This window comes from Micropterus dolomieu, linkage group LG12 (assembly GCF_021292245.1).
Source record: "Micropterus dolomieu isolate WLL.071019.BEF.003 ecotype Adirondacks linkage group LG12, ASM2129224v1, whole genome shotgun sequence".
NCBI lineage: Eukaryota > Metazoa > Chordata > Actinopteri > Centrarchiformes > Centrarchidae > Micropterus > Micropterus dolomieu.
The window spans coordinates 10,017,920-10,043,264 of record NC_060161.1 but is presented as its reverse complement, the minus strand read 5'-3'; the positions used below and the strand labels follow the sequence as shown (position 1 = coordinate 10,043,264).

The 25,345-nt window shown below is 40.7% G+C and overlaps 2 protein-coding genes across 3 annotated transcripts in view; both read left to right on the top strand.

Annotated features, from left to right (window-relative positions):
* Positions 1 to 25,345, top strand: part of LOC123980832 (VPS10 domain-containing receptor SorCS2-like) — a 174,441-nt gene that overhangs the window by 129,892 nt on the left and 19,204 nt on the right. The window lies entirely within an intron of this gene.
* tkta (transketolase a) lies at positions 12,189 to 21,358 on the top strand. 2 transcript variants are annotated; one of them, XM_046065377.1, is made up of 14 exons: positions 12,189 to 12,310; positions 14,118 to 14,235; positions 14,338 to 14,451; positions 14,569 to 14,666; positions 15,442 to 15,633; positions 15,766 to 15,884; positions 16,032 to 16,228; positions 16,408 to 16,572; positions 17,721 to 17,877; positions 18,367 to 18,497; positions 18,614 to 18,697; positions 18,808 to 18,901; positions 19,465 to 19,587; positions 20,290 to 21,358. In XM_046065377.1, exons 1-14 carry the CDS (start codon positions 12,204 to 12,206, stop codon positions 20,475 to 20,477), a joined length of 1,887 nt encoding a protein of 628 aa, XP_045921333.1. In that variant the 5' UTR covers positions 12,189 to 12,203; the 3' UTR covers positions 20,478 to 21,358. The 2 variants fall into 2 exon arrangements, with proteins under 2 accessions (XP_045921333.1, XP_045921334.1); XM_046065378.1 differs by lacking the exons at positions 12,189 to 12,310; positions 14,338 to 14,451 and having other exon boundaries at positions 14,137 to 14,235.

Here is a 25,345-nt window from a genome sequence, read left to right as displayed (position 1 = left end):
GGGGCGGGCCGTCGGGGCCGGGGGGGGTGGGGTGGGGGGGGGGCCCGTTGGCGCTCATGGTGCTGGCGTGGCTCTGTGAGGAGCATCCAGCAGCATGGATCTGCCAGGGTAGACAGGGAGGCTAGAGAAGGGCAGAGTAGTCTGACCAATGAGCTGGCACGTCACCAGGGGGAGCGACTCTGGTGCTGCTGGCATAATTTGCCTCTGAGAATGAAAAAAGGGTGAGAAGAGATGGCATTAGTACATTTTACACCTTTTAGAACAATAAAAGATATTGATATTGCTTTTAAGTGTGCGCAGAGCACGTTACATCTGTCCTCAAATCACTACAAAGTACTGGAAGACTTCTCTTCTGCCTGACAATAAAGCTCTGAATGGCTTTGTCCCATCATCATTTGCTTAAAAGCTACTCAGAGCTCTCTATCTTATTCTGAAATTCTTAATTATGCTTGAGTCAATTTAATGTCTGGTGAAGCTGCTTTTAGTTTTTATGCCTCTAGATGCTTGAGGCTTATTGAGGAACTGAGATGTTTCCATTCTCCTTTTACAAAACCTAAAACAGTTCTTCTTTTATTGCTTTTAAATAATGTGCAATACATTGTTTGTAAGTAAATATTCTAGACATGGACATTAAATTACACACACATACAAAGTGTCGAAGATGACAGAATAAAGTCAATAAATCTTGGACAGCTCTTTGCTGAAACTAACAATTAATTTTATTATTGATCAATCTGCTGCTGATTATTTTCACAATTAATCATATAGTCTATAAAATGTCAAAATTTTGAAAATTGCTCATCACATCTCATTTCCCGGAGCCCAAAGTGATGTCTTCAAATTACTTCTTTTGTATGACCAACAGTCCAAAACCCAAAGACTCTTAACTTATTGTCATAAATGACAGCAAATCCTTCTTTGAAGACACTTGAAAAATGATAAATCAATTATCAAAATAGTTGACAATTAATTTTCTTTCAATCAGCTAATCAATTAATGGACTAATGTTTTGCAGTTTTACAGCTTACTGAACTGCACTTGTCTCTTGAAGTCTAAAGAAGCGATTAATGTTTCTCCTCAAACATGCAAATTAGATAATTCCATGTCATAACATGTGAAATCTTTCCTGGTGTATACCGTTCCTCAAACTGTGAAAATAATGATATATCCAACTGAAGTTGAGGTCCTATCCTACAAGAATGGTGGCAGGTTGGCTTGATGTTGCCATCAACAGCCCAAACTATCCAAAAGTTCCTGAACGTGATATATTATGAGAAAAATAAAGGCAGATGACATCCCGCTCCAGCCAAAAAACACACACACACACACACACACACACACACACACACACAGACACACACGCACAATTTAAGCTCCAAATTCAGGGCTGCCACTCTCAGGCATCACTCTGGTCACATCAGTTGTATAAGTCCTTGAACTGCGAGCAGGCCCCGCAGATGAAGAAACAGAAAAGGTCACACTGCAGTGATGGGAAGAATGAATCTTCATATATTGCACATAAAAATCTCATATGAGTGTAACTGTGACACAAGGCTGAACATCTTGTGGTGAATTCGGGCTGCCAGCTCTGCATCTCCTTTGTGCTACAATGCTGCCTCCATATAGCCGAGGCTAGTGCAAGCTCAACATGTGAACAATGCGTATGAAATGCGCTTATTTTGGAATATTAATTTCACTGCTGCATCGACAGCGTCGACCGTGTACCCGTGATGAGAATGAACACTGACATTTCCACGAGCGATTCGAGACAAAACAGCCATCATCAGGCGTCCTCACATTTCTCCTTGGACACCACCAAGGTGGGATATGGTGAAATCCCCCCCAAAAAATGATGTGAAATGACAGCCCGACTCCGGGCGCTGGTGAAAATTGAGCAGCGCACAGCCGTCAGATGGTCCTCGCTGCTCAGCAGAAACAGCTGGCAACGTTTTTACAACAAACCTCAATCTCTTATACTCGGGGGCTAATATAGAGGACAGTCCACATGACCAGAGCCCTCATCGGTTTGTAGAAAAGGTATCAGCACAGACCGTGCACTATTAAAATGTATTAAAATGTAGGCTGTTATTTCATGACAAGGCGGCGAATCTCCTCTGAATCCGCAAAACATGACAGCGTCGCGAGTAAAGTGGCCATTAATAACTGCTGTCCTCTGACAATAAAGAAAAAGCATCATCATTGCCTGCATGCAGGGGAAACGCAGCTATGCTAAGAGGCTAACTTCAGTTTGTGGAGCAGAAACAGCACCGTGCAGCAGGCTACCTTTTCTGAAGACTTTACAATTCAGCCGCGGTCCTCTCCGCTCGGTGACACGGGTCCGGTGCTTCGGAGGGCGAAAAACGCAGGTCCGGACTGAAAAGGCGGTTTAAAAATCATCAGCTCCGGCAGCGGGAGGCACACATGAAGCCTGTGCATTAATTAAGCTCTTCCATGGTGATCGTGGAGAGCTGGAGACAGGGAGAGTGCGCACCAGACAACAGAGCATCCTCGTCCGCTGCCTGCTTATCGTCACGGCGCCAGTAAACAGTGAAACGAGTGCACACCAGAGAGCAGGCTCCCCTCCTTCTGGCCCCGACTCTCCTGCTGCTGCACGAGAACCTGCTCACAGCAAATAGCCAGGTGCTATTTCGTGTAACCACTGTTACCGACTGGTGGTCCTTCAATATAAGGCGACACCTTTCAAACAAGGTGTCACATGCAGCTTTCATTAATCACGTGAAGGTCACGGTAACTACTGAGTGGACTCAAATCAGTGTGAGCCTTTATTTTTTAATGGTATGGTTACAGTTGTGGTGGTAAAGATGGAGATAATCAAACACAGGTATAGCAACGTATCTTAACAAATATATAGCCTACTGTGTAGCCTACCAATTTTTAATAAGGCACCTTTAAATGGCTCATAAGTTGTAGGCCTGAATTATTGAGTTATAGGCTAAGTTAAGTAAGTCTATGTAGCACCTTTTTTAGAAAAAGCGTGAAAGGGATTTCCATATCCTGGCAAACCAAAAGTGTGTAAAATATTCATAAATGAGTCAATCAGTTAGCAACGATTCAGTAGGTCTATCAGTAGAGTGCTGATCTCCCAGGTGTGGTTGGTCTGGGGGCATGTGGAACAACAGGTGCAATGCAGGCTGTGAGTCCAGCCTGTTTGCATGAGAGAAGTGGGATGAAGTGGAGAAAGGGTTTTGTACAGTGTATGTTTTCTTATAGTCAATAGCTAGATGTTTACAAAGCTTTTTTAATAAAGTGTTTTTGGTATAGTATCAGTTTTTGCATAGAATAGTGTAATGGTATTGTAACCGTGCGTGCTGGGTTTGCCTAACTGTAAACTTAATAAGGAAACAAGGGGATAAGTCAAAACTTCTGAATGTCAACATTGTTATTTATTTAGAACATTTCATGGTTACACCACACAAAATATAACCCGTCCCTACCTCCCTCTCCCTACACAAACAGAGAAGAATTAAATCTCACTGAATTTTCCCTCCCGGCTCCCTTATAGTCAATATGGCGACGAAGATGACAAAGGACAAAATGTGGCCTGCAACAGAATAGCTAAGCCTTGTTTGTAGCCTAGCCGATTGCCGCTAATGCCTTGTCGTAACACAAATAACTCTAAGCTTTAGATCAGTCACCAAAATAGTTTTTTCAAAAATTGTGAATTACCACAACCACAAGAGGTCCTTGAGAATACGGTCGTAAGTGTGTACAGATAAGGTATTAGGCTGATGTGTCCAGTAGTATGCAAGGTAGGCTACGGACAAATACACACAGGCACACACAGTAACATTACTTACACCTGGCGGAGAAAATACAGACATTTAGTAGGCCCTCCACAATACTTGATACTGTAGAAATACAGTCAAACCAGATTTGACACAAAAATGCTGTATGCTAGCAGGTCCTGTACACGGGAATAATCTGAACTGTTGTCAGATGTCCACTATCATAGTTAAAAATGCAATAACTGATTTTTTTGTCCAATTCAGGGCAGCGATACATTGACATATCATCACCTTTTAAGTTGATATGGTAATCTTGTTAGCAAACAGTTGCTTACACACCCAGCTATGTTACAGAACATTATCATTCATTTGGAGTCATGTTTCTTTCCACCTGTCCAATATTTACTCTCTTTTAGCTCTTAATTTGGTCTCTACCAACTCCTGAGGGAAATATGTGGCTCTTTGGTTGCTAAATGCTCCACTATGTTCACCAGTTAAATGCTAACTGTGTCTGCCATTTGGTGCTAAGTAGGTAAAACAGTAAAGTTGCCCGACAGATGCTTTAAAGCTCCTTAAAGCCAATGAGAGCTGCAGATCTATGAGTTAGTTGTCAATTATAGCCTCTTCAAGACAATTTTTTTATAATGATATTCATGTCTCACCTGACAGTCAGTGAAAATGTTTCCTTTCCTCTGACAATGTTCCCCTCCTTTAAATTGTTCCCCTTTAAACTACATTTCCCGTTTGCCTCCAGAGCATGTGTTCATGATGAGAAAGTAAGTCAACACCACCCTGTCTGATCTAGTTGTAACAAACCTACCTCTCTCCCGTTACAGCTGTTCTTTGTAAGCAAGAAGATTCTGGACAGCACTGTCCCTTTACTTATATATTTTATCTTTGTACAGGGTGAATTTGAGATGCATTTACATTCAGAAAGCATTTATTTTGTTCGGATTTTGCTACAGAGATTAAAATATATCTATTAGCTACATTTTAAAGAATGCTTCCCCAGATATTGCAAAATTACATTACTGTTATTCCTGGTAAGATCCGTAACTGTAAATTATCAGTCCAACTCATTTATTTCTGATCCTAAATCATGTCATTCGTTTTGTGGTGTTAGTTTTATAAAACACATGCCCTCTTCAGCCAGTACTGTTAACATTGTCCTAACATAAAAATGCTTTTTGTAAGTAAACAGGCAGTCTGGTAAATGCAGAAGTATCACACGGCACTTGTACATCTGTCACGCACACAGCTAATCCCACCCTTATGAAATACTAATGACCAAATGATAGCTTTGACCCACAGAAGACCCTTTAAAAACCCTTCCTGATTCTAATTTCAGTCACTTGTTAGTTGGTATCAAGCCTCTTCAGTAACACCAGTACTAAAGAAACGGCAAACATTCAGCAAGACAGGCTTTGTTAATGCATTGTAATATAAAAGTACTTCAATTTTTGGTTTCAATAAAATGATACAATAAACTGTTTTAGTTGCAATTTGTTCAAATAGCAGTGACCACAGTTTAGCACTACTGAGCTAGTCAGTGTTGTGAAAATCTTACCTGCCAGAGTAGAACAGCTGAGCCGAGGCCTCTGTTTCACCTACATGTCCCAGCTGACAACAAAGAGCAAGAAAATACTCATCTTCTTCCCTGTCGGGCTGGTCAGTAGGTGAACTGCATCAGCGTTTGATTAGAGGTGGAGAACATCCGGGCGAGGAGGCACCGTATCAACTTACCTGTCTGCCCGGGATAATGGTTTCTTCTAGAATCGTCTTGAATTATTTACCTATGGTTGAGGTTGTGTGTGTGTGTTGTTGTTGGTAATTGTGGGGCTGCGTGTGTCAAATGGTATGTATGGTATGGTTGTAACACTTTTTGCTTCAGCAAATTTAACTCGCTGAATTTTTTAGCTAGAGTTCTCTGACTTTTATGCAAAGGACCCACATTTGTTCACTACAAATGGCACCAATTCAATCGTGAGTTACCCAGGGGTAGGTTGTAACACATGCTGGGGTAAGACAAAAGACAGTAAGACAATAAGACATAAGATGCAAAAATTGATGCCACACTGTGATATGCTTCAAAAACAGGTAGTGATATAAAAGAACAATTTCTCTCTCACTATAACAGACTTACTTTGATGACTCATGCACATGTATGTGCTTGTAAAATTATCTAGCCTATAGAACAAACTTACTTAACAGTATACTTAATAAATACTACTACAATGTACTTAATTAAAGAACATCTCTGTACATCCTTAGGTCTAGAAAATCAGTCACTCTGACTGTGACTCTGACAAATCAGAGTCTGACAAATCAGAGTCTGACAAATCAGAGTCACAGTCAGTGCTTGAAGTGGACCGGTAATCACCGGTACCAGCACTTCTATATTTTACTCTTTGGCGTATTGGGACTTTTTCTTGCGCACCGGCATTTCTCACAAGCTGCCGGTACGCTTCTCTGCCCTCTCCACCGGCGGAGACAGAGTATGGAAAAGCCTGAGTGCCGATACACTCGCCAACATGTACACAACATGTGAATGGGAAGTACTGGTCACAGAGCTGACAAATGAATACTAGTAACCCTGCAGCGCAGGCTTGGTGGGCCAAGACTGCAAGGGGTGCTCTGTAAAATATTAAAAGCTATATCTGCTGTATAAGCATAGTGGTTTGAAATTAGAAAGGAAAAAATGCATCCCATTTTGGCTAAGAAACTACATTTCAATCTAATATTATTCAAACAATTTTACCTGCAATAGTATAGACACTAAACAAAATATAGTCTTGGTCAAAAAATTTACTTTCTGACCTCAAAATCTGTTTTTTCTCTATATATTCTGAATGTGCCCGTTTCCAGCCTTGACAACCACCTTGCCTGATGGGGGAGGAAGTAGGTAAATACTGAAATGATGACACAACTCCTATCTTATCTCTAATTGGTGAAATTGGTGTTGTTACAACTCTCCCCATGTTACAACAATACCCGTTCTTCCCTATATATATATATTTACAAGTTATACTTAGCTAAGCAAATAGTCTCCTTCATATTTAGCTACAAACCTCCTCATAACTCTCAACAAGAAAGCAAATAAGCATACCCAAAATGTCTAGCTATTTGATGGTTTCTAATGGGCTGACAGCCTTTTACTTCTACCCTAACGTACTACTTGCAGAACTTTGCATTTCATTAGGAAACATACAGTATCACAACTGTTTCTTTTCCTATAGCCTCACCCTCTAAAAAACATTTTTTCCCTTTTTCTCACTCTCCTTTTCTATTTGACCTGGTTTCTTCTGTACTAATCATTTCCTACAAAGAACGCCATATGGTGGGGAGGATGGTGGAAATAACAGTTATATGTTTCAGCGTTCATTCACCTGGAATAGCTAATGTGCATGTGTCTGTGTGTGTTTGTGTTTTCTGTGAGATTGTGTGTGTCTCTCTTCCCCTTCAAACACACAAAAACCCATTCTGTAGTCCCCAGTAGGAAAACGAGATGCAGTTCATTTTAACTGAAAATGGAGTAAAAACACAGACAGAGGGTGCAGTGGCCCTCAGGGATCAAGGAAGCCATTTGGCACAGTATTTCAGTCTGCCCCCACCTCTGATTTGATCTGCTTCTCCACTCTCTGCGCCACCAAACTCCCAAACAAACTTGACATTATTCAAATATGGTGATTCACTTTGAAGCTGAATCATTTGTCTGGACTTTTCTGATTTCACAGTACCTGATAAAGGAACGTTGTGATCAAAACCCAAGTTTTCTGTTATTTTTCAAAAGGTCCCTAAGAAGATGCTTTATCTTGTACAGTTTGTAATCAAATCAGACAAATATGATTCTACACAGAGCAGGTCTTTGGCTATGAGCTGTGCTGACGGTCCTGTGTAAATGTTGTGTTTGGCCAACCTCTAAAGGGATTATGATGTGTTGACTCAATAAAAATGAGTTTAGTTTACACATGCAGTTTATAGCAAACAGCTGTTGTGTTTTTCTCTCTCTTTGTAAATGCACTGAGGTTTTACTCTATGTCCTTTATCCCTCAGCCCCCTCTCTCTCTGCAGCTCTTTTTAAATCAGATTGCAATAAATCTCTTCACTTGTGCTCATAAGCTGCAAAACTGCAATTTTCTTTCTATTATTGTTCTCCTTCACTTGCTGTATATCTGAAATTGTTTTGTTTTTTCAATCATACAGTGGTAATGAAGGTTTGGGACATCTGAAACGAGTTTCAATATTAGCACGTGCGACTTGATGTCTGATTTCCTGGCCTGGCCAGGCATGTAAAACCTGGTTAGAAGGCACTGATGCAAAAGCACTGATGCAACAATCAGTGCTTTTGCATGTTCATGAGAGCTGTGTGTATCTTTGTGTGTGTGTGTGTGTTTGTGTGTGAGAGGGAGTGTGTTGGTGGAGCTGCTTGAAGGAGAGCAGTAGTGATGGGGCCTGAAAGCCCTGCAGCGCAGCTGTTCTCCCAGTGCATCGTCAACTTCACTGCTGAGCCTACAACACACGCTCAGCCTTAACCCCTGCACACACATTTCTCTCTGAATCTTCCTCTCTCTTTGCTGTCTCTCTCTTTTTCTTCGTCTAATCTCTCTCTGCTTATCGAAAGCTCTCCATCTGAATCTTTGTATCTCTCATCTTCAAATACTTCCTTTACCTACTTTGCTATAATTACTGATTCACTGATTCCACCTCTATGCCATGGCCACGTCTTGACTTCACTTCTTTTTTCCCCATGTATGCCCTCAACCCCAACCCAGACCCCTACTTCTAGGATGATCACCCACTCCAATGACTGAATGCCCTGTAAGTGATTCAATTATAAGTCCTATGCTCTTGTCTGATGCACTGTTAGGAGGTGGGGCCTTTGGGTGATAGACAGCTCTCAGATAGAAGGGCAACCGCTATGTCATCATGGTGACTGCAGAGCGATTTAAGGAAATGGAGTGATAAGAGCAGAGTGGAAGAGGCTCAAGCCTGAAGGAGCAACTGGCATTAAAGCAATGTACCAAGATTCATGGATGTGTGTGTAAGATTCTATGCATAAGAGTGTGAGAATATTCATTTGTTTGTGTATGTGCGCACACGTGCACACGTCAGCATGCCTGAGTATACACACATACGTGCACATGTGTAGGCCTGTAAGTGTATATGTGTATTTTGGATCAGCATTTGTTCTGCTTCTAAAATCCCATTAATCATTCAGGATGGGCAATGCTGAGTACATTTTTTGTTTACCTGAGCTCTGCATTTTGTTGGAAGAGCCACACACATGCTCTGTGTTATATTAAGGCATTGTTTCAAAAGTGGCTGCTTTGCTCCTCTTTTTCTGCCAGAGAGATTAAAAATAGAAACATTCATGCTCTCTGAATGTACTTTCCCTCCAGGAAGTGTGCAGTTGTGAGCTTCTAACATTGGCTGCACACCATCACATGGCAACTTCTTCCCAGGCTACCATTGGCTGGCACCTGTGGGCCTTTGTGAAGAAAAGCATTTCTGACAGGACCCAGGAGCCCAGAGGAGTTGCTGGAAACCAGGAGAAGGACAATGTTGGTGGAACTAGGAGAGCAGTGGGGTGGGCCTGAGAGATGGCATCACCATGGCTGTGAGCGCGGAGGTGCTGGGATGTGACCTCCCAGCTACAGCAAAGGGCAGGAAACCAAAGAGATGATCACATGGCTGAAGAGCTGAAGCGCAGGAGGGAATGAATGAGGGACAGGAGAGGACAAGGATTTGCAGCAATGACACTCAGAGACCATATATCTTTAGCTGACACTTTAATTTGTTGTCATCCTATCACACACAAAGTTTATAACTATCCACATTTACTACTAGTCCATGTGGTGATGGTTTAAAATACATTTGACCTAAAAAGTCCTTTGCTGAACATGTTATGGTTCTATTGACTTCAGTTATTGGCTAATAAAGTGGATGCAACTCTAAAAAAACATCTTTTATAGAGGCCATCATCTTACATTTATGGGGAGACAGTGTCCTCTGGTGTTTAATGTTAGGAATACAACTGGTCTGTAACGAAAGGCCATTCAAAATGGAGTAATGGGACATATCAAATGTTCCTGCGACACATGCAGGATAATGTCTTGCTGACCTTTCCACATAATGCCTCACTGATCTACTGTGTCAGCGTTTTTGTTGACCTTCCATGTCAAGCAACAGACAGTATGATAATGATTGATCTATTATAGTGCCAGTAAAATAGATAGGCCCAAAATCCTATAAGATATTGTGACAGTGTGTAATGTATTCATTAAAATGTGCTTGTATTACCCCAACAAGAATGACATTGTTCAATGATGGATACTACCCCTGTCCTCCATCCAGTGGAAGATTCTGGACTGTACCACATCAGCAGACTGAAACAACTCTAATCTGTGAGCAGTTTCATCTGCTGGTCATCATGGTAGACTACATTAATGGCACGCGTGCTTTGACAGCAGCATATGTTCAAAATGAAAGCTGAAACATCTCTCCACATGGCTCCGCTTGTTTTGTGATATTATACAATGAAATGTTGCTTTTTATGTAATCTTTCTCTAAATAATCCAGCTATCTATGGGCATTTTATGTTTTATGTCTTTAATAAAAAAACAACAATTTAGAAAAAATTCCCAGACAGAACAATGTGACAAGTTTTCATTTGGCACATATTTGACCGATTCTACTCATAGAAAAAGGTCAAATGTACCATCAAAGATTATCCTGTAGATGGCAGACAGACACTTATAATCCCAGATGTTTCATGTGCATGCAGCATGCTTGTGCAAATGGCAGCAAATCAAACACCAAAGTGTCAGCAAACAGTTGAAAATTTTCAATTATTTAAATTGAATTTTCAACTTCCTGCATAAAATTAGATTTTGGATTTGGCATTCAATACCATTTCAATATTATTCATGTTTAGTTTTACACAACATAATTCATATCCTCTAAAAAAAATAAAATGTGTATTGTATATTTGGTGTAGCATGCTGCTACTGTGCTTTAATTATCTGTATAATTACAAACTCACTTTCAAGTCTTGTAAATAGGTACAACATATTTCAGATATTTTATTTGATTTTCATGGCAGTAGCTCTCAGAGATGGATAGAGTTATGCTTTAGTGCAGTACTACAGCTGTTTTACCCTCCAGGTAATTTAAAATAAGCTCTCAGTTGTGAGGTTCAGGTGTGTCTGCATATCTTGCCGATGAGGTCTACTGCAGAGGGTTTCTGGTGAAGTGTCCCTAGTCTAAAGAGTCACCAAGCTCACTGAGCATCATGATGTAAGACAGATGACAGAAAGAAAACAGAGAGTGAAGACAAGATCCGGACCGAGAAGATGCAAAGTTTCAGAAGTAAATCTCCAACTTAAAGGATTAAAGGACACTATGACACTTAAATGGCATGAACATAATTAAGGACAGTATTGTAAAAGTAGCTTGTATAAGGTTAGCAATGGAAATGTATTCATTCAGAATGTGAGAAAAAAAAAGATAAAAGATTATAAACATTATATAGGCCGTACACTATAAAACATACTGCATAATATACTACAATGACTATACTTACAGAAGAATAAAAAAACATTTAAGATGAAGATGAGAGTCTTTATCGTTCTCTCTGTCTCTTGCATTCTTTGTATTTTGACGACAACTTTCATCAGGATGGTCAAGGGCAGACTAAAAGTTGATTGCAGTTATTACTGTATGCTGAATTATGTGTAGAAGTTCATCAGTATCTGGTCTTATAAAAATGCATTACGCTCTGCTGAACAGGGTGAGCTGGTCTCAATACCAGTCTCTTACATTTCTAACATAAACAAACTAGGGGCTTTTCAAATGGGCTTTGGCATTAAGAATGGGGTGTTTGGTGTGAGTAAATAACAAAGAACAAACTACCACCATGGTCTGAATTATGAGATCAGACAGTGAAGTGAATCAGGGTGGGACGCTTTAAATGCCCTCCCGCCCCCCCCTCTCCTCCTAGTCATCCAGCCCCTCCTTGCAGGCACACACACTAAGGCACATCTATAGCTGTGACACACCTCCACCATCCCAGTCAAACAGTAGCCAATGAAATGATTGCCACTGGATTTTAGCAGGAACACCCATCCCACGTCATGGGTTCCCCCTCCTCTCCTCCTCCTATCTGTGTGTTTCTGTGTGCGTGTGTCTGTGTGTCTGTGTGTCCTTGTGCATCTATGTGTCTGCATGCCTGATAGGATAAATCCAGTTTCTCATCCATTCTCTCTCTCTTTCTCTCTCTGGCTCCATCACTCACACTCACACACACACGCACACACACACAAACACACAGGTGCTGCTCTTTGGCAACAGTCACTCTCTCCCTCATACACACACACGCACATTCAAACCACACAAACTCAACCGAGGATCGTACTTGGTCCACTTTTCTGGTGCTGAGGAACTTGACATTTTGCCTTCATGGAGGATTACCACAAACCAGACCAGCAGACAGTGCAGGCGCTGAGGAACATTGCCAACCGCCTCCGAATCAACTCCATCAAGGCAACAACTGCAGCGGGCAGCGGGTGAGTCGCCTCCACTGACATGAGCTTTAAGACTGTGAAGGCTACGCACAATGCAGACATGCAAACTGTGTGCACCACATAATGCAAACTTAATATTTATTTTTTGCAGCAAGCATAGATGAACACCAACAGTATCTTGAACTAACTACATGGACAGATACGCACACTGAGACATGGATGCAAGTGAAGGGCCAAAGGAACAGCATGTCCTGCCTTTGTTCTCATCCCTTGGTTCTACTGACAGGATCGTTTCAACATTTATAGTTGTTATATATATATAAGTTCAGCTCTACATTCCTTATTATTCAATTAGATGAATAATGAAAATATTTACATTACACAATGTGTTTTATTCTGCTTTATATAACATTTATGGTATATATAATGTGCACCGTGCTGCAGGAATTAGTAGTGTAGTGTAATACACAACTGTACAACAGTTTAATCCCAGAAGTTATTAAACATGAATTATTTAATCTTTTGAGATGATTGGATTTTCATATTCTGGAAAATTGCTACAAATCTACATGGTCTTTGGTGCATTTAGATTTTTTTCAAATTGTATACTTACTTTGTTTGCAGGATAAATATTGTAATGGATTTCTGACTTTGGAAAGGTAATATGCAGTACTGGACACAATAGTCCACCATGTGCAATGCTGTGTGCATTGTATGCTGCAGATTGCTGTTGCATTGTCCAACATGTGCTATTACAACTTTTTATTTTTTATTTTAATGAAATGTCTCTTTAGAGATCAATAATGACCCCCCCTCCACCTGTAGTCTCACTCTATATTTGAAGAATCAAGAAGGTTATCATAGTGGAGCTCAGTTCTGCAGTGTCCAATAGGCACGGATGAGAACAAAGGGAAACAGTGAAGAATATTTTACAAAATGTTACTTAACCTAAAATGACTAATGTCTGTCCCTAATGTGTCATATTTATAAATTATTGAGTGAAGCACTCCAATACCTTCATATGTGAGAAAGGCCAATGACCAACCAGTACTATCAGTACACCAAAAGAATGGATCCTTCAGGGTCCATAGCACTGGATGGAGCTCTTGGTAATTAAGTGTAAAGTGTGTGGGTAGTTTAATATCCTGGCTTTATGCAATGATTGTTTATAAAAGCAAAATAAATTCTCATTTTAATGATGTGGTTGCATTTACAACCAGTTGTCTGTCTAATCTGTTGATGGCATTTGCATGCAACAAACAGCATGCTGCCCATGCAACTCTGTGATTGGCTCTGTGATTGGCTTTATTAACACCATAAATGGTATTCATACAGAGTATCTGAATGCATTTCCAATATAGTTTCTGGCCCAACATGTAACCATGAGGCTCTGTGACATGTTCTGTTCTGTTTTTTTTCACATTTGAAACAGTTATTTGGTTTATTAACCGTAACTTATTGGACTGTGTTTGGTCTCTGATTCCATAGGTTGAACCCTCATATGCGTTCATGTTTAGGTCTGCACTGTGACATCTAAAAATCTATAAGAAACCACCCACATGTTCAGCTTTTCATTCTACTCATAAGGGTGTATGTGTATTTTCTGTTACTGTAATTTAACTTTTCTGGATGACTTCACTACATGATTACCTGGGCTGCATCTACACTCGCAATAACAGTACAGCATTTTCAGACAGTAGCATTATCCACCTGTATTTCTATGCATAGTAGTATTCAAAGTAGCCTGAGTTTAACAATAGAGCTTAGAATCTAATAATGAATTTGAGAGAATTGAATCTGTGTATCTGTGTGACATATGGGTAAGAACACCATCTCCTCTGTTCTCCAGACACCCTACATCATGCTGCAGTGTGGCAGAAATCATGTCAGTGCTTTACTTCCACACCATGAAGTACCGCTATGATGACCCGCGGAACTTCAACAATGACCGCTTCATCCTGTCCAAGGTGAGACTCAGTCAGTCCTTTTGATCTGGACAGGAATCCATAATTTGACCTTTTCCTTGAATCACTTCTTTCTGAAAGATAACACTGATTTGTGATTCACAGGGTCACGCTGCTCCAGCACTGTACTCCATGTGGGTTGAAGCGGGCTTCCTGAAGGAGAGTGAGCTGCTCAGTTTGTGCCATGTCGACTCTACCTTGGAGGGCCACTCAACCCCTGTAAGCTGTCACAAACTGCCCCATACGTTGGGAATCATCTAATGGATTGCAGACAGTATACTAAATGTTTTTAGTAACTCTTTACTGTGTGTGTGTGTGTGTGTGCGTGCATTTCAGAAGCAGCAATTTGTGGATTTAGCCACTGGCTCCTTGGGGCAGGGTCTTGGTGTGGCCTGTGGAATGGCTTACACTGGCAAATACTTTGACAAGGCCAGGTAATTTTTACATACATGTGGACACACATGCAAGTGAAAAAAAGACTCTAATTTTAGTAGCTGTGTTTGCATTTAGGTTTTGTTGTGTGTATACAATTTAGGTTTCTTGCATGCATTTAAAATCCTTACTCTTACTCAACTTTATTTGACATACAATACCAATATTCACAATATTATGATGTGTTGATGTACAAAGCATTTGGGGGTTTTCTTAATTAAAATTTTATGTCTGCATACTTCTTTTGAGTGCTCAGTGATTGGGATTTTCCAGTTTCTTTGGGTGTGTGCTGCAGCTACATGCGCTGCTCTCACAATTCTTCTGCTCTAATAATCACAGGCCCAGCAGTCACATCTCCGTTATTTTTACCATCCAAGCAGATTTAATCTCAGAATCAAATTCGGGCATTGTGCTTTCAACCATAAATTTGTTTTTAGCCCATTGTTCTAGTTTATCATCGCAAACTAATTCCATTTCCTTTATAATAATTTTGTCCCATTTAAATGACTCTGTGAGGTCCTCATGGTTGACTTGTTTCAGAGGCAGGTGTGAAACTCAGCAGCCACGCCTTCAGGGGCCTAAGGAAGCTTTTATCAAGACACAGCTGGTTACCGACCCAACTGTCAGATAAAAGACAGAGAATCAGTCTGACTGGAAAAGTATCAGAGATTTGCCTGCTGTTTGAAAGCACAACACCCCCCCCACCTCATCTGAACATAAACCACACACACATAGAGACACACTAATCGTGTGGTCTAACTCTGTCCTTCTCCTCAGTTATCGTGTGTACTGCCTGCTGGGGGATGGTGAGATGTCGGAGGGTGCTGTCTGGGAGGCCATGTCGTTCGCCTCCTACTACCAGCTTGACAACCTGGTAGCCATCATGGACATCAACCGTCTGGGCCAAAGTGACCCTGCACCCCTGCAGCATCACGTAGAGAAATATCAGAAACGCTGTGAAGCTTTTGGGTAATAGTGCACAAAACTGAAAATTGAGTCCTGGTGTGTGTCCATACCATCTACCTATATGAAGTATACTGTAGTAAGTGTGTTTTAATGTGTGGCTTTGATGTGTGTTTGTGTGTGTGTGTTTGTGTGTAGTTGGCATGCCATCATTGTGGACGGACACAGCGTGGAAGAGCTTTGCAAGGCTCTGAGCCAGCCACGCCATCAGCCCACCGCCATCATTGCTAAAACCGTAAAGGGCAAAGGCATTCCAGGTAATTGTCTGTCACGTCCACTCTTCTGCAAATGCATTGCTCTCACTCTAGTGTATATTATATGCAAAGGCATAACGTGTGTAACCCATTCACCAAAAAGTGTTTAAATCTACCAATATCACATTGGCCATCTTAATGTGGTTTCAGCTGCAGAGGATAAGCTGGGATGGCATGCAAAACCTCTGCCCAAAGACATGGCCGAGATGGTTATGAAGGACCTGCAGAGCCGGATCATGAACAGCAGCAAGCACCTGTACCCTCCTGCTCCCGTAGAGGACTCCCCACCTGTCAGTCTGAGGAACATCAGGATGCCGAGTGCCCCCAGCTACAAGACTGGAGAAAAGGTTTGTCACCTGTACACAAAACAGACTTCTTTCATACACTCACCCTCCATTCTCTTGTGTGTTCCCACAGTGCCTACAGAAACCAGACAGGCAAAAGATTGAATGCTGTGTAGAGATGAACCAACAACCTTTGTAAATTGTCTTAATGACTGATTTGTTTGGTTTCTCTTTCTTCATAGATTGCCACACGAAAGGCATATGGGATGGCATTGGCCAAGTTAGGCCGCTACAATGAACGTGTTGTGGCCCTTGATGGGGACACCAACAACCTCACCTACTCAGAGATCTTCAAGAATGAGCATCCCAACCGCTTTGTGGAGTGCTACATCGCTCAGCAGAACATGGTATTATCCCTCATTGATCTGCACAATGAAGCCTGCTTTACAAAATTTGAGAAAGATATTTTATTATGTATTTATTAACAAAGCCATCTATATTCTGTTATGGTATTTGCGGTCCAATGCTCAAGGCTATATGTACTGAAGCTCACAAACAAACACAAACAATACCTCCCTCTCTCTAATGTGGCGATTTTGAGTAAATTGCTCTTTCTCAGCTCTGATTGGATATGAATACAACCTTACATCTAACAGCTGTGAGTCTTAGCCTGTGTCATTTAATTATACATGACTTGTCCATCCATAATGTAAGGATGGGCAAAGACACTACCCATTTGCCTCCTTATGGTCAAGGCGACTGCTGCTGACACCAGTAGTTAGGCAGCGCCCCTCCCATGCCTTTGTTCGATCTCAGATTAATAATTTGGATCAGACATTTATTCCTTCCACTGTTTCTATGTCTCCAGCAGCCAACTCTAATGTAGGTCAGGCATCTGTATGATGATAAGCAGTCATGACAAGTGTATTCAGAAGTAAAATATTAATCAACGCAGAGGGTGGGACCATCTCGCTGAACGCATGAGAAAAGTCAAAAGTTGAATGGCATCTCTGTGGCTGAGCACTCATTTTAAATAAGGAGACTGACACTATAAAATCAAACACTTAATTTGTTAAATTAATTAATTAATTATTATTAATTAATTAATTAATTATTATTAATTAATTTGTTACAGATAGTATTTGCAAGCAGTTGCTAGTTAAATGGCAGCCTTTAAAGAGGTAGTTGGTTTTCTATAAAAATGTATCTATCACCAGACTTGCAATTTCAAGAATGCTTAGTGGTTATTCTTAACAAAGCAAAGAAATAAGTTGAAGGATTGGGGAGAGTTTTGGAGACAGGACAAAGGAAATTATTTGTAAGAGGAGGTATGCCACTGATTCCACCCATATGGGAAAATAAGCTCCAGAGCTTTGGAGAAAACTCTTCTCACTAACTCTCTACTTAATGGGGTCTTTGGTTCAAAGAGGTTTTAAAATATGGCTTGTGCCACTGGGTGATCTTTCTGGCTCAAGCGCTTGTGACCTGTGTCTATCTAGGTTATATCTCCTGTGCTCCTGTATAGGGACTAAGAAACACTACATTTCTTTCCCAGGTCAGTGTTGCCATGGGATGTGCTGCCCGTGAGAGGAATGTGGTGTTTGCTAGCACTCTTGCATCCTTTTTCACCCGCGCCTACGACCAGCTCCGCGTGGCAGCCATCTCAGAAAGCAACATCAACGTGTGTGGCTCCCACTGCGGCCTGTCCACCGGTTAGTAAACTGCTGCTCATGAGCCATGCATACCGCAACCACTCCCACACACCTTACCCACCCACACATTCACCTGTGTGTCACCTTTATTCCTTCACACTGAAGCCAGACATTTCACGTCACCCATTTTCTCAGACTATATTCACTGTATGGCAAAAAATGTATAAAAGAACAATCTGTGTGTGTGTCTGTGAGTGTGCATTTGTGGCAATCCTTTATCTCTTTCCCTCTAATCCTTTTTTCCTTACTATTTAACCCTTTGACCTTACAGCTAGTACTCAATCCTCCCCCTTTTCTCCCTTCCTGTCTGCCCTGGAAGCTGTCAACAGGGAACCAGGTGTCCCTCTGTTAGTGCAGGTACACTGCATGCAAAGTCTGGCTTTATGTCTGTAGATCTGCATGCATCAGGTCACCTGACTTGTCAATAACTTTTGAGGATTTTCTGAATGTTGGATGTATGACATTATACTATAAATGTTCATATTACAGGAGAGGAAGGCCCCACTCTAATGGGTCTAGAGGATGTGGCTATGTTTAGAGCCCTTCCCACAGCAACCATTTTCTATCCCAGTGACGGTGTGTCTACAGAGAAGGCGGTGGAGCTGGCTGCAACCACAAAGGTACACGAAACCTAAATGCTTTCCTACAGTATCTGTGAAACATTTAGTTATTGGCAAAACAGACTGTGTGCTGTTAAAATACCTCAGTAGTGATTGTCATGTTTTCCCTCATAAAGGGTGTTTGCTACATCCGAACCAGCCGCCAAGACTGTGCCATCATCTATAACAGCAACGAGGACTTCCATGTTGGACAGGCTAAAGTGAGACAGAGACTTTGTGCTTGCATAGCTATAAAGAAAGTACAAAATTAAGACAAAGCACTGTCAATACTTTAATCTGCAACAGAAGATAATACCTTTCCCTTTGCCAGGTGGTGTACCAGAGCAAAGATGACCAGGTGACTGTGGTGGCAGCTGGAGTAACTTTGCACGAGGCCCTGGCTGCAGCTGAACATTTGAAGAAAGGTACAGTACATTAAATACTGCTTTTGATCTTATCATCATAAAATATATGTGGCATTGTGTTCAACATATCCAAAAGATTAAAATACAATATTTTTAAATCAAACACTGTATGACCATATTCGATGATGATCCATTGTTTCTCATGACTACAGAATATTAAATTTGTTGCTTAATTTGCTGAGATAAAACCTTTTGTAAAGTCTGGATCCTTCAATACTACCAGCTTTAGTTCTGAGCATTACTATGTATAGAAAAACATCTATGCCTAGATGGGATCTTTTTAGACTTCCCCTTGCATGCATCATGACCTTTTTTAAAAAAAAAAGATTTTGCATATATAGACAATGCTTGCCTGAGGTGGGCCTGTGGTGGATACATTTGTGATTTTTACTTTGTCACTGTAGGTTATGATATTAATCCCTAGTAATTTATTAAAATAAGGATACACAAGGACATCCCGGCCTTGGAACCACTATCTGAATTGCATGACTCAGGTAGAGGGATGTCATTATTGATATCACATTATGAATTGTATTCCTCAACTGGATTAACTGAATTTCCAGAGAGGATCTCTGTCAGGGTCATTGACCCCTTCACAATCAAACCACTGGATATCAAAACCATCATCGACCACACACGCGCCACCAGGGGACGAATCCTCACTGTGGAAGACCACTACTATGAAGGTATGTTTTACATAAAAGTAGCTCATACTGTTCAGCTTCTGCATATTGTATGACCACCATCAACCTAGCAGCAACAAGCTTCTCAGCGTAATGCAGCTGGGTCTCTGTCATTGGTCCACATCCTCGTGTGTGTTGTGGTGGCATGTTTCCATTGGTTCAGCGACAGAGACGCAATGTGGTGGCATTTGCTCATTGGCTTAGGAGAGGCGGACTGCTGTGTGCCCTCATTGCAGGCGTGGTATTGGTATTGTGGCGCATTCTGTAAGTGTGAGGGCCAGAGAGGCAGAGTGCTGTCAGGTTTCCTTAACTGAGCATGTGCCCATGGGGCTCTCTGTGACCTAGATATCACAGACAGCCATACCCTGTGCCTGTTAAGAGAAAGGGGATGGGTGATGGCATGGACTTGACTAGACAAAGGATATTTTGCAACTGTAATCAGTTTGATGTTGGGTATCTCATTCATTTTACATCTGGACCAGATAGTGGTATACTGGTCAAGACGACATGTTTAGATTGAACTTGTTTGTAGTGTTTTCTCGTTCTCTCTATTTACTACACATGTATACTGCATGTGATGACATTATGCTTTAAACACAGCCTCATTTTTTGCTGTCAATGAAGCTCCGAACCTCCCCCCCAACCTTCAAGGAAGATTTGTCGTCCCTCTTCATCTCTCTCAATTGGTGAATTGTTGTTCCACAGGTGGCCTTGGGGAGGCAGTGTCCTCAGGAATGGTCAACGAGTCTGGCTTCAATCTGCAGCGTCTGGCTGTGTCCCACATTCCCCGCAGTGGCAAACCACATGAGCTGTTCAAGATCTACGGCATCGACCGTGACACCATTGCCCAGGCCATCCGCAAGATGCTCAGCAGCTCTACCAATGCCAAGTAACTTTCTCCCTGCCTCACCCACCTATTTGATCACACCCCTGAAGACGAAGATAAACAGTCAAATATGTTTTTGATTCACATGACACCCAGCTCTTTAAATTCCTTCACTGTGAATGTCCCCTAAGTGTGTACTGTAGTAACGTGATTTTGTGCCGTACACTTTGAAGTAGAGTTCCACGTTTACCTTTCTTTCATGCATCCATCACATCACGCACAAGGACAGGGATACACCAATTTAAAAACACATATCCTCTTAACGAAACTCTCAGTTCAGCAATCAAAATGTACCATAACTGACTTTCATTGGTGGATACTCACCATGCAAAACAATACATTATTAAATGTTCAACATGAGTACGGTGTGATGCTCTCATGCGTTTTTTAAATGCTCTTTGATTAACTTCATTCAACTGGATATGTTTTTATATTGTTCTGATGTAGTTCTTAATAAACTGGGTGGGGCATAGTTTTAAAATTTCTCATGACAGCAGTGTCAGAAAGAAGCTAACAGAGTTGTTGTTTGTAGAAAGTAGTGGAGAAAATAATCAAACAAATGTAGGTAGGTCATAAAGAGCAGTCACTCAAAACCACAAATCACATCTTCAGACAATTTCAACTGTTGTGGTTTCAAAAGCTGTATCATTCCCCTTCAGCACTGTATTTGATTTGTTATTGATTTTAATGTTACCATCAACCTACACACCTAAGTGTTCATTTGTGCTAGTTGTACAACTGGACCATACCAGCAGTGTGACGATAATCATCATGTGAGTCAGTGGCAACATCTTTTTATTTACATAAGGTGGAGGGCTGAAGGCCCTTCAAGTGCTGGAGAATGGAGAATATGGCTGGCTGTGACTATGAAGGTAGCGTTACATCTGACTTGTGAACCCAAGAACAAACACTTTCTTTGTTACTTGAAATTTTGTATGTACCTTACTTTCATGTAATAAAGCCCTCTGCATTTGACTTTCAGTGTTTACAGAAGTTTGTTCCCTTGTTTTCCCTTAGAAGTATACTTGTGTTGATGTGTGTAGTTCATGCAGTATGCACACACAGAAATCTGTGCTTTTATTTTTTAAATGTATTTATTTATAACAGTGTCTAAGTAAAGGATACAAAACCATGATTAATGACAACATACATCAAAAAAACAACAGCACATTCTGCTCCATTTCATACATTTATGCTTTACTGTACATCCTCAAGATAGCTAATAAATATCTTTTAAGCTGAAAATGGCCAACTAAAGATCTGATCATAATATTGTCTCACAGGTGACTATGAGCATGACTTTCTGATTAAGCGTCTCTGAGTCTTAAGTTTATTTCATCAAACACATCTCTGCTCCTTGACCTTGTAGATTTACCAGCATAGATATCACTGCCTGTAAATTCAACCTCTGTGGTTGTAAACTCCTGGCTGTAAACTACTTTTAATGCCAGCAGCGTCGTCTCTCTCTCAGCTTCCTGTCCAAAAGAGAGAAATAATATTCTTAGATCATACAAATAGGATGTCAGTCTATCAGAACAATGTTCAAAATGAAAGTCTTTTGTAAGCCTATACCTACCTTAGAGAGCTGTATTTACGTATTGCTCCCGTAAGAGCAAACACAATGATTCCACATCCATAAGATAGTGTGTAGACTGGAATAAAGCACAACATGTAACCACAGAAATGGTATTTCCCCAAGGCATTTTCCTATCTCACATGTTGAATAGTCATGTGGCTTTACCATGATAAGAGTTGAGGTTCAGGATGGCCACGAAAAGTGCAAAAGAAAATCCCCAGTAAACATCTAAAAATAGTTAAAAGGAATGGCTTTTTATAAAGAACAGGTCAAACATTGACTATATAAATCATGCATAATGCTAGATATTAATTAACAAACAATTAAAATTGTTGGTACAAATCATAATCAAATCATTTATAAAGTTTGTGTACCTCTTCTGTCATAGGGGGGGCCTTTACATGTCCTAGTGTGGGCTGGCAGTTCTGACAGGAAACATACAAAATGAACATTAATATTGCCATCGCTGTTTAACAAAACATAAAGATTGGAGGAATCATTTAAAATACGATGTTTCGAATTTCACTGATGGGAAAAATGAATCAAACAAACAAAAATGAATGTGTTTTTTAAATTGGGCATCTGTCGTCATAAAAAGCGTAAGGCCTAGATGCGCGGTTTGGGCGACCCCTACGGGTAAGTATGGGTAACAGCCGAAAGAAAAAGAAGATAGAACAGAGTTCATCTTACCAGATAATATGCCCACAACTTCAAATGCTATGGTGAAAAACACAGCAACACCTGCTGGAAGCATGAACACTGGAAATACAACAAAAACATTCTTAAAAAATTACAGAGCCCGTGTTGTAAACTTTAAATATAAGAAAAATAGGTTGGTTTGTTGTTCAGTTATAGCCTGCATTACCTTGTCATTAAAAAGTGTTAATTATTTCGGCCATTTAAGAGCGCAAATGATACTGTAGCCTACTTCTACTTACTACGAAAGGGACGATAGAGTGCTGTTCCACATCCCAGGCCAAAGCAGACCGAATAAAAATGGTAATACTTGTCTGAAAGTTTTCAGAAGAATAGATTCAAATTAAGAAATATCTTCTACATAAAGGTGAGTTTATTTTATAATGTTGTATGCCACCACCCTCCACTTTTCGACTATAGTGTACATACAGTGTTGGTAAAAGTCAAAAATGAGGTTCCTTCCATACTCCTGAAAAAGAAATCATGATGTCTTGGTAGAGACAAAAATAGCTTAATGGATAAATACAACGTAGCTTGATCTACCTGTCAGAGAGAGACTGACAGTTAAGAGAGAGGAAGCAGGAGAGAGAATATATTGTAATGTAATATAGATTAACATCAGGACAGGTGGAAGATCCTAAGAACCAGAAACACAGGTGTACCCACCATTTACGTTCAGCTGCTGGCTAATTCTCCAGGCAGGAGCAAGGACTCATCAAACTCATCCAAGACAACTTCCGTAAATCGATAAACGTATTGTGGCCAGACAGAAGGAAAGTCCCAGATAAGAATGTTTTGCTTTCACATTCATATGATTTTACAGTCTGAGCTTTTAAAAGTAGGCTACAGCGTGCCAAGGCTTAACCACAAAGATATACCTTTGAGTGTTCCTTACAGGTTTTGATATTTTTGTTTGGCATTACTGATGACTATAGCCTAAACATTGCGCAGACATTTACATTTAAATCATGAATAGAGCTGTTACAATTAGAGCATTGATTAACCAGCCTGGTGAGAGTTAATTAATCGAAATTAATTAAACTATTCTGATAATTGATTAATTGCGTTACTTGTGAAATTATTAAATATTAGATGGGTCCAGGCTGCTTTTCTGCTTTGTATATCATTTTAAATCCTTTTGTTAGACAAACAAAAACAGACATTTAGGCTCTGGGAGCTTGTGATAGAAATTTCATAGACTAAACAATTAATCAGTTAATTAGAAACTATTCGACTGATAATGAAAATGATCGTTTTTTGCAACCATAATCACAAATTGCGCCTTTAATAAATTAAATACAGTATCTATCTTGTACAGTTGTAGTTTCATTATGAAGTCTCTAGATGGCAGTGCTGTATTGACGTCTTCAGTAGCCCTGCATTTATGTGGTGTCAGAATAATCAACTGGGAAATTTTACTTGAATACCTCCTCGGAACAATTCGGAAAGTCAGCGAAAATGCTGGTACCGCCGGACTTGCCAATATGTCATATTACGCAGAAACATGGCGGATGAATGTTAATGCATTTTATTAATTCACGTATTGCATGTAAATGTTTTTTTGTTATAAATGTTTTTAGGCTGCAACCCTTAGTTGCTGTCCACATAGATTGACCTAGATTAGTTATTTATTAGCATTAACAAGTCAGGTGAAGTGGTTTTATGGAACTGGTACTGTACTTATGATGTAAAATAATTCATCTTTAAACAGTTTCAGCATTCTTGGATGCAAGATCACATAAAAAAAAAACCCGTCCATCTTGTTTACACATTACCGCTGACGCTCATGAACACACCGAAGTCTGAAGAACGACATCCTAAATGTCGATCTAGGACCATCCCAGGAGCACTTGAACGCAACATCTAGCTTACCTCAAAGCCCACGCAATGCATTCTGGAACTTGACGTCAAGGTGACAGTTGAAGTACGTGGTAGTTAAGGTCCTGGCATTACATTTAAAACTACATTTCCCTTCCCAGTCAAACATATTTGAATGTCGTTCAGGGGTAGCTTTTTCCAACCAGTGATGATCTCAACTGAAGTTTCCTCTATCAGCTTCAGCTGAATAAACTCCTCGAGAATGACAAAAGTATCGTCTATGTTGATTTTTGTCGAAGTGTGCTGCGGGAAGAGGCGAAGGGAACTGAACGTCGTTTAAGTCCCAACAATGCGACTCAAACAAAGAAGGCAGTGATTTGTGGTCTCGGTGGTTTTCTGCGCTGCTCCTGCCAGCCAGCCAGGGCTGGGTCCCGTTACAATTGTGAGTCGGCGGCTCACCAAGATGTCTATGGAGGAGCAGGAATATCCCGAAGCGGTGCTGGTGACAGAGGCCGGGCCGCAGTGGCTTCGAGTCGAGGTTGAGCGGCTCACCCGCGAGCTCCGTGATACGACCCATGAGAAGATCCAGGCGGCTGAGTACGGGCTGGCGGTGCTGGAGGAGAAACAGCAGCTCAAGCAGCGATTTGATGAGTTGGAGACAGAGTACGAGACGGTCCGACAGGAGCTGGATCAGCTTAAGGAGGTAACGTAACGTTAAGTCATAGCCACGCAGCCAGAAAACATAAATATATATATATATAGTGTGTAATATATATATATATATA

Excerpts from the sequence above, each read along its gene's own strand:
- tkta (XM_046065377.1), top strand. The coding sequence starts at position 12,204 with ATGGAGGATTACCACAAACCAGACCAGCAGACAGTGCAGGCGCTGAGG. Across the intron at positions 18,902-19,464 it reads AGCTGAACATTTGAAGAAAG|AGAGGATCTCTGTCAGGGTC; the intron begins GTACAGTACATT and ends CTGAATTTCCAG. Across the intron at positions 19,588-20,289 it reads GGAAGACCACTACTATGAAG|GTGGCCTTGGGGAGGCAGTG; the intron begins GTATGTTTTACA and ends GTTGTTCCACAG.